Below are 11,482 nucleotides of genomic sequence, written 5' to 3'. Positions count from 1 at the left end.
CCAACCCTGATTGTTTTCTCTTATATCTCTTAACCGAAATTTTGTATTTCCATCCCCGGTTTTCTGGGTTTTATATTGCTAAACCAAAATTATCTGTTTCAAACTTTCAAATTTTAAGCCGCCATTAAAAATTCATTAATGTTTTGTCACTGTCACTGATGTCTGGATTTCGGGTACCAAAAAGTAACCGTCAAGTGTAAATTCCATAATCTTTCTGCAATCAAACATGAATCTTCATAAAGCATCTAAAATCTGTAATCTTTTTCATAATTTGTAATAGTATACAGGTTATAAAGGTTTTAGTTACTAAATAGCTAATAACTAAGTTAAGAAAAACATTAATACAACCACGTTTAGAAACATTGAAGATAGCAAAAGGGCAAAGCATTCCGATAGGCTCTCTTTCCAGGATGGCTCTTTTCAGGGTTATTTTATGAGTTTATTCTTCACTCGTTGAAACTTCACTCGTTTAATAGCCATAAAATCTTTTCTACATCTCTGATTTGGTTTGACAAGCACATCAAGAATCACCTCTAAATTGCGGTCAACCGCAGCAACTCTAACAGCAGCTTCAGTGTTATCTCCATAGAGACAATCATGCAAGACATTTTGAATTTAAAAAAAAAAATACCGTGAGTTTCATCAGATATTAGTGTTGTTCGTTTGGTTGCCGCAGGTACCTTCGTTGGCGTCTGCGTCTAAATGCGGCGTTCTCGCGTCAGACGCCGAAAAAATCAGCGTTTTCGATAAAAAAAACTGCATTCGAATGTTTATTTTACGCATTTGCCATTACTGTATTTCATTATTTACAAAAAAAACCTAAATTCTAATTTCTCCATTGACGCAGCTCTTCTCCATTGACGCAGCTCTTCTCATCTCCGACCTTCGAGCTCTCTCATCTCCATCTCCGACGCAGACCTCGAGATCTCTCATCTCCGGCTCGAGCTCTCTGTCCTCAGTCTCGAGCTCTCTCTTCTCCGACGCAGACCACGAGCTCTCTCATCTCAGACGCAGTCCTCGAGCTATCTCATCTCTAACGCTTATCACGGGCTCTCTCATCTCTGAAGCTTATCACGAGCTCTCTCATATCTGACGGTTATCACGAGCACTCTTATCTCCTCCGATTTGGGTTTCAAGCATTGTTGAGGTAACAATCATATGCGTTTTTGAGAATGGGTTTTGGATCCAAGAGCCTTAAAGTTTCTGATTTCTGAGTATAACTTGTCATGTCATCTTGCTCCAGCTTCGTCTTCACCTTTCCTTGTTTATAAGAATCATGGTCTGAAAAAAAACCCAAATGAGCTATTAGATTCTGCTCTTGTTTAGTTGTTACTTGAACGATGTGTGTTTAGCTTTGTTGCTTGAACGATGTGTGTTTCACTCTCACTCTATCGTAAGAGCTTTGCCTTTGTTTGATCCAAAAATGGTGTTTATGCTGGTGATGTTTGTTGAATCAATACAATAAAAGAATCTAAGTTGAATGATTAGATTCTTGAGGCTTAGGAGAAATCTTGAGATGAAATCAAATGGGAAAAGAACATAAAAGAGATTTCATTGAATAAAGATTCATTACAAAGGTAAAGTGAACCTTAGAATACAAAATCTCTATGAAAATATGTTTTCTAAAGTCTAAGAAGAGGAGAAGCCATTCTAAGAAAGAGGTAACTCCTTATTTATAGAGGGATGAAGCCTAGGGCTTTCTAGCAATATGAGTCTAATTCATTGTCTAATGGGCCTTGAGGGAGGATGCAAATCCACCCCCAACAGCCTTCTATGCTTGCTTCATTCGTGTGTGATGTTTGTATGTGTGATATGTGATGTGTTTGTTGGTTACTTACTGGCGTTTGTGTGTTTGCTTTCTCTCAGGATCTCTCAGGCTTCTCCATAACATCTGGAAGCTTTGTGAAAGATATAACTCTTTACCTTGTAGCTTGTTGTTGAAAGAGTTTGTGTGAATCTTTGAAGTGTAAGTCTTTATGCTTGATAGAGTTTGTGTGAATCTTTGAAGTGTAAGTCTTTATGTTAAATGATCTTGTATCATTGAACCTTTTTTGCAGGCTCTCTGTTTCCATATAGTGAATGTGTTGGAGTTCGTTGCAAAGAAAGAAAGTCTGCAACTGCCCCATGGTTTTACAGCATTACAAGTACTCTTAGGTAACATCCGAGAAGCATTACAATTTATCTGTCTCCGCAACTGCCCCACGGTTTGCAGAATGCCAGTCCCTTCATGGCTTGTTTTTGTTGATGCTCTAAGTTCATGGTCCGCTTGTTCGTTTGGTTCGTTGATGCAGTTATCTGATTACTTTGTTTCGTTATGTTGATGCAGTTATAGGACGAATTGTTTTATCCTGGTGATAAAGATACAGAAGCTCACGAACTCTTTGGGAGCTATGTTTCCATCATTACTTGGAGTTTTAAGAGCCAATTGATTCCCTTCTACAGAAGCAGTAGCAGAAGACGGGTTAATGGTGAGCTTGAAGATGAACCTCTCCACAGGAACATTATCATTACTGAAAAAGATGACTGCTACTCTTTCAACAAGACCCTGTTACAAACATTGTTCATACGTCATTCTATAATGATTATAGAAACAAAGGCTGATCTTTGATGTGGGTTTTCAATAAAAGCTGTTTTAAAATATTACACCAAGATGAGAGATTTCTGTTATTAAATTAAAATTTGAAAATACAATTTATAAATATCATCTCCCTCCAATTAGGTAGAATAAGTAATTAAATACAAAATCTATAAAAAAAATACAAAACCTCAAAAATGAAATAATAGATAGTATTTAGAAAAAAAATTATCTATATTTATTGTTTGTTATATTATTATAATCTAACATTTTTGACTAAATTATTAAAATCTTATCTTTAATAATTTGTTAGGATTAATAATATTAATTTATGTTATTCAATTAATATTTGAAAATACAATTTATAAATTCAAATTATTATTTTTTCCAAAAATTTGTTTCATTTTTTATTCTGATCTGGAAAGTTAAACAAAAAAAACTAAAAAGAAAGCATGATAAAATATTTTTATATTTGTATATTTGACCAAAAATTTATTACCAAGTAAACATAATATTTTATGGATATAAATATATTTAAACTAAATTTTATTTATTTAAAATACAATTTTACAATTTTTTAAAAATAAAATATGAATAAATGAAAATAACCGCAGCTTCTGTCAAACGACCAACCCAAATCTGCTTCCTGCGTCGGCGTCAGCTTCCTGCGACTTCGAAACGAATTGCGGCAGCGTCAACAGAAAAACGCGGCAACCAAACGAACAGCACTATTGTATATGAGTTTTCAATGGGGTGACCAGAAGTTGTATTGTTTGTTAATCTATGTTACGTGACGAAACCATCATCTGGTGTGCTTGGAGCAGAGGACTGCAACAGTGCAAGGCCAGTCGCAATAATGATATGGCTACATCCCTGATCAATCAAGACATTCCAAGTTAATCTTGTCAAGACATTCCAAACGAGCGTTTCGTTGTGTGTAAAATACATTGCATGTTCTATGTTTATCCAAAGTTTCTGTTTTGACAGTATACCACAAGAAGATCACCACATGACCAAAAAAAGAAAAGCTACAACTGTTTCTTCTTCTTCTCCAAGTATGAGTGGCTTCTCTGGAAGTTCAATATAGCCCACACCAGATGCCTCAGGCCAATCTCAGGCCACAGAGCATCCGGAGAGAAGAGCTGAGAGTTACCCGTTTGCCACAAAAGAAAGTTGCTCAGCCTCGTCTCTCCTGAACTCCTGATCAGTATATCAGGCTCCGGCGCCACGCTCATCTGCATGTTCTCCTCAATATCCACCAGCTGAATCCTCTCCACATCCCTATCCGCCTTCTCCACACAAGATCTCTTGACAGCTTGTACGATCTCATCTGTGGAGTTATAAGCAACGCAGACAAGAAGCACCACTCTACTATTCTTAGCCGTGGCCTTCATGACTTCCTCCGCAGCAGCTCTCACTTGGTCGTTTAAAAGCCCCAAGTTACCGATAAAATAAACCCGTATGCCGTACTCATGCACGATGCTCTCTTTATCAAGCAAAGACTTGATCTTTTCCAACATCAAATCCATAAGAGACTGAACCTCCTCAGGCTTTCTCCTGAAGTTATCTATGCTGAACGCGTATACCGTCACGTACTTGATACCCAGCTCGTAGCAGTACTGCAGCATCGACATAAGAGCAGAGAACCCAGCTTTGTGGCCAGACCCGTCTTCTAGACCGCGCTTCTTGGCGTACCTACGGTTCCCATCCATGATAAAGGCGAGATGGGTGGGCAAAGGACCCATTGATAGGACTCTGAACAAGCTTCTCCTTGAAAGCCTGTGTACCTGCTCGAGGAGTTGCCTGATGCCACCGCCCATACCTTCTCCACTGCTTCATAACGAAAGATTAGTACACAAACCTTAACAGTATTTAACATGTAACGTCTTAAAAAAACCATCAAGTAAGTGTTTGGGCCTTTTGAACACGAATACAGAACTAAGATCCTCCTCACTCACTCAGTATAGATCAGAAGACGAGTAAACAAACAAAATCTGTAAAGTTGCATGCTTTCTAATCACATTGATGGATCAGAAGATTTCAATCCAGATTCAGAGAATACGAAGCAAAGCTACAAATACTAATGATACCCAGAAAAGCGAAATCGAAATCAAGTGTAACCAGTAAAATTGGGAAAGAATCGGTGCTCGATCCTACCTGAGATATATGAAGTGAAGCACTGTCCCAAGGTTTTTAGGATCAGAAATAGTTGACGGCAATAGGGAAAGAACCAAAATTCTCAGTTGACTGTTAAGGGAAGCAAAAGTAGGGAAAGAACCGGAACCGGTTATGAAGGACTTAACCTATTAAAACCCAGTTCAGATTTTTTCTACTTTTTTCTCCTATTTTTAATGTTTGAGGTACAACCTTTTTTGCTGCTTCAATTTGAGGAATCTTTGTTTCAAAATTTTTTTTAGGAATCTTCTTATTTTGGTTTCGCTTTAGTCTAGAGTGATCTTCATTTATCCATTTGACATCTACATTCAAATTATCTATTTAGATAATTTATCCAAGTGATCTATCCGAATGTTATTCAGAATTATTCATTTCATCGTCTAGATGGTTGATCTATATAAATCATCTAACAGAAATTTTATTCTTCTTTTCATCTTTGTTTCGATCAGATAAATTGTAACACATTATTTAAATTATTTCCAATGGTCCCTCATTTTAAAAGAAAGGTTAAAAAGTGAAGGAAATCATCTCTAACGGTGTATCATTTTGAGAGAAACTATTCATAATTATTTTTTTTGAAATTCTAATTATATTTTATGATAATTAAAATTTAAGTTCATTAATTTTTGAAAATAAAATTTATCCTGATTCTGAAAAGATTTTTTTAGAATTTTCTTAAACAATCTTTATTTGTATTTTAAACAAAAGATAAACATATTAAAAGATATTTTATATATTAAAACAGAAGTCACAACTTTGATTCATGTGTGATTTTTTTAAAAATGGACCTAATGGACCTATTCCTAGAAAATCAATATATAATCTTATCATTTAAATTTTGGGCCTACCAAAAATTTTTATTGGGCTATCAATAATTGAATTTAAACAATATATGATCTATTGGATTTATAGATAGTATTAATTAAATAGATATAATTTAATGTTGTAATACTATACCTCTATATGCTAAATATTTAAATGTTTGTCAATGTTAACTTTTAAAATTATAAATATTTTTTTTTAAATAACAAAAATCATATTATCTAACAATGATTAATCTTCACTACCTTAAACCAATGAAAAGAAATTTTAAACTATATAATTTATTTTAAAAATTAAACAAAAACTAAATGTTTAATTATTTATTCGATAATATAAATCTTTGAAACGAAAAGTTTAACTTTTTAAAAACTTTCTAAATTTGTGAAATGTTACAATATCTTTGAATATGACAACAGAACAATATTTTACTAATTTTTATATATATAGTTACGATTTTAATAATGAAATAATAATCCGAAAATATATATATAGAAGAAGATACAAATACATGTGAAAATTTGAAACAATCAATTCAATGAAAAAATATACAGTAAACTTATTATGTTTTAAAAATTGATAGACACTTATATATTATAATATCTACCAATTTAGAATTGAAAACAAAACATTTATATAAAAATAAATGAAAACAAAAACCCGCGCAACTCGCGGATCGAGATCTAGTGATGATTAAGTTACATAAAATTTGATAAATCTTCTAGAGAATGGTCTAAACAAAAAAACTGTGTCCTCAAAACATACTTGAAGTCATTTGGTTTGCCTGTTTTGAGTTGTGAAATGATTCATATCACTGAAGAGATTAAGACAAGAATATTACAACATCATTACCAGAAAGGTCGTTGTTTTCTCTTCTACACATCAATCACTGATTCTCATGTCTTTGGCCTTTCTACCACAACAAACGCAACTCATCCCACAAAACCAATAAAAGACACGCGGAAAGAAAAATTACAAAAAAGAAAAATTTACAAAAAAAAAAAAATTGATTTTGAGTCCCAAGCTGTTGTTTGTCTTCACTTAGCTTAATACTTGACGTGGAGGAGGGACGTGACGTGAGAGACAAACTCTAACAAAATCTGTTGCAGCTTACTCTTTTTGGTCCACAAGTTTAACACCTGCAAAAGAGACATAAGCCCTCTTCGTTTGGGCAGCCGCAGAAAAACGGCTGCGTCTGAGTCTTTGTCTGTTTGTTTGGTTATTGTTTGTTTTGCAGATGCAAACGTAGACGCCAATGCAAACTCAGACGCAGCTTGTTGTTCGTTTCGAAGACGCTGGTAACGTTAGACGCTGACCCAGGAAAGAGATTTAATGTTGTTCGTTTGACAGACATTGCAGCTATTTTCATCTAGTTCATATTTTAATTTTATAAATTTTTAAAATTGTATTTTAAATAAATAAGATATAGTTTAAATTTGTAAAATTGTATTTTAAATAAATATAATGTAGTTTAAATATATTTACATCCATCAAAATATTATATTTAATTGGTAATAAATTTTTAGTCAAATAAAGAAATTTAACAATATTTTTTATCATAAATTATAAGCTAAATTAAAACACAAATAATATATCAAAATATCTATCACAAAACAAAAGCTAAATAATACATTAAATCTTAAATAAATAAAACAAATATCAATCTTACATAATGTTTAAAATAACATCCTGGGTCAACCAAACAAAGCACTAGTGACAAAGCTTATCTCTTGCCATAGTTTAAACAAAAAGCATCAGTAAAACATCCCCGGCAAAGAGAACCCCATCTAATCTACTTCATATCCTAAATGATCAAAAGAACTGAGACTGCAACTGATGAGCAAACACGCAACTGATAACAAAATTAAAATATGTTTGCAACAAGACCACACTGAAAACAAATATTACGATATATATAAAACTATTACGAGATCTTTTTTTTCTACACAAGCAACAACATAAACAAAGACTTGAATAAAAAACAAAGGCACTTGACTCAAGACAAGACGGGAACAGTACTTACTTGTGCAACAGATGTTATATGAACAAAGCCGAGTATAAGAGATGAAAACGAAAAGAACTCTATATATCTATCTACCAAAATTCTATCTTCAGCTTGTAGTTGTAACAAAGCTAAACTATCAGTTTTACACAGAGGCATTTTAGTTACTTAGAAATCGTTATCAGCTCAATCAGAATTTTTTAAAACAACTAAACAAGAGCAGAAACAACCAGACCATTATCTAAGACAAACATGATAATCAAGCAATCAAACAAAACTTGGCTTTCATTAAACGTGTGTATCCTATCAAGAAGTTATGAACCTAATAGCTCATAGGGTTTTTTTGCAGACCATGATTCTTATAAACAAGGAAAGGTGAACTCATGTGAACCTAATAGCTCTTGGATCCAAAACCCATTTTCTCAAAAACTGAAATCGAAATCGGAGGAGAACAAGGACGAGAAAAGCAAGAGATGGGTTTGGTCAAAGCTCAAAGAGAGGACGAAGAGATGAGAGAGCTCGAGGTCGAAACTGTGGTGACGAAGCTCAAAGAGAGAACTCGTGGCTGCGTCTACCAGAGAAGAGAGAGAAAGAGCTTGAAGTCACGTCAGTGAGAGGTATGCCTCATGCCTCTATCTAGACATGTCAATTAGAACCAAAGCCAGAGCCCGCCCAATCCTAAAAATTACCGCGCTTGGGCTTAGTTTTATGAGCCCAAAAAAATTGGGTCTTTCGGATTAAGCCCATTTGAGCTTTGGGTATTTTGGGTCTAAGCCCGTTTGGGCTAGGGCTGGCCCGAAAACCCGAAATTTTATACTTTAGGTTAAATGCTATCGTTCATGCAATCAAAACCATTATAAGTATTGATATATTATTTTAATATTTTTATCCAAACTCTAATTAAACAAATATTAAAGTTGTTAATGCACTTTATTGTTTGATCATTACAAATGTCACATTTTAAATTTTGCAAATGTACTTTTTTTTATGTACATGTTTTTTATTTCAAAATACAAAATATGAAACGTTTGACCATGTTTATCATAAATTTTGTTTTTTTATATTTAGTTTTAATTTATATTTGATTATTTAAATTTTATTAAATTTGGTTTGTTTATATATACGAAAAAGTAAAACATTTTTGATAAAGAAGAAAAGTTTAAATTCACTTTATATTTTAAAGCAAAAATTAAAACTGTATTTTTATATGAAAATTCACATATACTAAAACAATGGAAGTGACAATAACAAATTATTTTTCGAAAAGCCTAAAAAAGTCCGAAAAGCCCTATATCACTATAAGGGCCGGACCGGACTTTGAATTCTAGGCCCAAAATATTTTTGGACCGGACCGGACTCAAATATTTACAGGCTTAACGGGTTCGGGCCGGGCCGGGCCAACCCAAATTGACACTCCTACCTCTATCGGAGAAGAGAGAGAGCTCGAGGTCCTGCTTCTGCGTCAATTAGGGTTTAGGTTATTTGTAATTATTAAATATTTTAAGGACAAAAGGGTAAATTAGTTTATAAACGCAGAGTTCGGTCGCAGATATCCGCATCAAAAACAAACTTTATTAAAAAGGTTGATGCTGCCAAACGAACATCACTATTGACTAAATCTGAAATTCTGAATGACGAAATACTTTATTTTTATTAAGCTTACATAATGTTTAAAATGACTTTTGCGTCCATATGACTTATATAATTTATATTAAAAATCATGAAATAATTCGTAGTGCATTCCACGAATTATCAATCAAGATTATTAGTATATTTTTTTCTTAATAATCATACTCACAATCACCATAGCTTGGATCTTTAAAAACGAATATACCGGTATTATCGAAATAACATGCTTTATCGGCACGTCCGTTAAATTGGTAATACTGATTCATCACAAACGATACATGGCTTCTAAGATTATCTGGCTCAAAGCAGGGACCACCCGGTTTGATTGGTATACAGTCAACATGTCCACGGCTGCACAGCCAATCAATATTAGCTTGCATTTGTGCATCTGTGGCTGATGGAGATACCACACACCACTGACCTCTGGCACTTGCGAGAGGAAGGTGGTGGATCGCAACCATCGATAGAATGAAGAAAATGAGTGTTGACTGCGGAAACATAATTCCAATGATATTTTTTTCTAACTTCTGGATATTTATGTCAATTTGTACAATTGTGCTTATCTTTATATATGTTTTTAAAATTAATATAGTCTTCCTCAGACTTTAATGTTCCAAATATATAAGGAAAACAAAAAATCTCAAAGTCAGAGTCAGGTGTTGAGTCTATAACTTATAATTAAATGTACTCCAAAGACTAGAATATAGTAAATTTATTATCTCATATAAAATGGAAAATGATCTAAGAATTTAATAGTAACACATCATCATACACATATAATATCAAACTTCATATTAATTTTTTTTTAATAATATGAATAAACATACATATATTTGAATAAAAGAAATATAGAAGGTCATTTTTATATTATATACCATAAACATAAACTGATAAATTGAATAATTGACTAATTTAATGAAAATAATAGATTTTATAACTTTATTAACATATTAATATAAATATTAATGAATGATTTGATAGAGACTATGAAAATGGCAACTTTATGAATAAGAACAAAAAAAAGAAGATGTAATTTAAAATGGAAATTTATGATATTTTCAAATGACTTAATAATTCTCTTTCAAATTTCACATGGATCACGTCCCTCGAACAATGTAAGAATATTTTATATTATATGTGACCTATGTATCTATTGGTTTAATATAAAGTTCAAGTTCATATTAATTTTTTTAGATTCTAATATAAAAGACGATACCGTGATGGATCGGTTTCGATTAATGAGTTAGAATCTGGGTGTATTGATAACCCTCCTACTTTACCTTATGTTTATAAATGTCTTTAATCTCATGATCATATACATATATGGAAATGGTAATGGTAATAATAATGTTATATATTATTACAAGATTTAATATATATATGATCATACATTATGGTGCACCAATACAGTTATTATAACGAAGTGTTGCATCCAAGTGCTGTGTGGAAGAGTTGTGTTGGTTAACACACATCCTTTGATTAATATAAAAATGACTCGTACATCATTTGTTGCACATACGTAAGATAGAGTCTTTCTAAAACACACAACAATAAGATTTATCAAAATGAGAGATTAAGAAAGCTTTGGGATTTCTTGTCCATCAAGGAAATCACCAAAAGGAGAAAGTTAAAGAGGAGAAGATCAAGTGGAATTGCATCCAAGCATGGATCAAGGTTAGTGTTTCTATCTTCTTTAGAAATGTGCACTACAAGAAAACATTGACATACTGAGGGAAAAAATCGTCGGTATGTCGTCGGAATAACGTTATTCCGACGACATACCGACGATTTTTTCCCTCAGTATGTCAATGTTTTCTTGTAGTGCACATTTCTAAAGAAGATAGAAACACTAACCTTGATCCATGCTTGGATGCAATTCCACTTGATCTTCTCCTCTTTAACTTTCTCCTTTTGGTGATTTCCTTGATGGACAAGAAATCCCAAAGCTTTCTTAATCTCTCATTTTGATAAATCTTATTGTTGTGTGTTTTAGAAAGACTCTATCTTACGTATCCCTCGGTATATTCCGAGGGTTCATTTCCTCGGAATTTAAAAAAAATTAATTTTTTTTTATAAAATAAAATTTTTGAAATTTAAATTCGGAAATATAAAATTAAAATTAAAATTGAAATCATATTAGTTAATATTCAAAGTTGTACAAATAAAAATAAAACATTCTGAGTTTTTGAAAAAAAAAAAACTACGGGTCTGGTACGTCCAGGAACACCTCGTTTGGGTTCAACCTCCTCTGTGCCTCATAGCCCGCCTGTTGAGCCGCCATC

The 11,482-nt window shown here is 32.9% G+C and overlaps 2 protein-coding genes and 1 long non-coding RNA gene across 3 annotated transcripts; 1 reads left to right on the top strand and 2 right to left on the bottom strand.

The window, feature by feature from the left end:
• Positions 1-972: 972 nt before the first annotated feature.
• On the top strand, positions 973-2,676 carry LOC106333390. Its single transcript, XR_001268351.1, has 4 exons — positions 973-1,147; positions 1,867-1,966; positions 2,058-2,154; positions 2,327-2,676. It is a non-coding gene; the product is annotated as an uncharacterized LOC106333390 (long non-coding RNA).
• A 776-nt stretch (positions 2,677-3,452) lies between these two features.
• Positions 3,453-4,844, bottom strand: LOC106331870 (dehydrodolichyl diphosphate synthase 6-like). Its single transcript, XM_013770301.1, has 2 exons — positions 4,733-4,844; positions 3,453-4,405 (listed from the first exon to the last, which is right to left on the bottom strand). Exon 2 carries the CDS (start codon positions 4,393-4,395, stop codon positions 3,604-3,606), a length of 792 nt encoding a protein of 263 aa, XP_013625755.1. The 5' UTR covers positions 4,396-4,405; positions 4,733-4,844; the 3' UTR covers positions 3,453-3,603.
• A 4,508-nt stretch (positions 4,845-9,352) lies between these two features.
• LOC106330450 (major pollen allergen Ole e 10-like) lies at positions 9,353-9,721 on the bottom strand. The gene has a single exon (XM_013768912.1). It carries the CDS (start codon positions 9,698-9,700, stop codon positions 9,353-9,355), a length of 348 nt encoding a protein of 115 aa, XP_013624366.1. The 5' UTR covers positions 9,701-9,721.
• Between the last annotated feature and the right edge of the window lie 1,761 nt (positions 9,722-11,482).

The sequence above is a fragment of the Brassica oleracea genome, chromosome C3, assembly GCF_000695525.1.
Source record: "Brassica oleracea var. oleracea cultivar TO1000 chromosome C3, BOL, whole genome shotgun sequence".
In the NCBI taxonomy this organism is placed as follows: Eukaryota; Viridiplantae; Streptophyta; class Magnoliopsida; order Brassicales; family Brassicaceae; genus Brassica; species Brassica oleracea.
Note: the sequence above shows the minus strand (reverse complement) of the source record. Positions and strands in the feature narration are given on the sequence as shown.

What these genes read in the sequence shown, in the direction of transcription:
- LOC106331870 (XM_013770301.1), bottom strand. Translation starts at nt 4,395, where the DNA reads ATGGGCGGTGGCATCAGGCAACTCCTCGAGCAGGTACACAGGCTTTCA.
- LOC106330450 (XM_013768912.1), bottom strand. Translation starts at nt 9,700, where the DNA reads ATGTTTCCGCAGTCAACACTCATTTTCTTCATTCTATCGATGGTTGCG.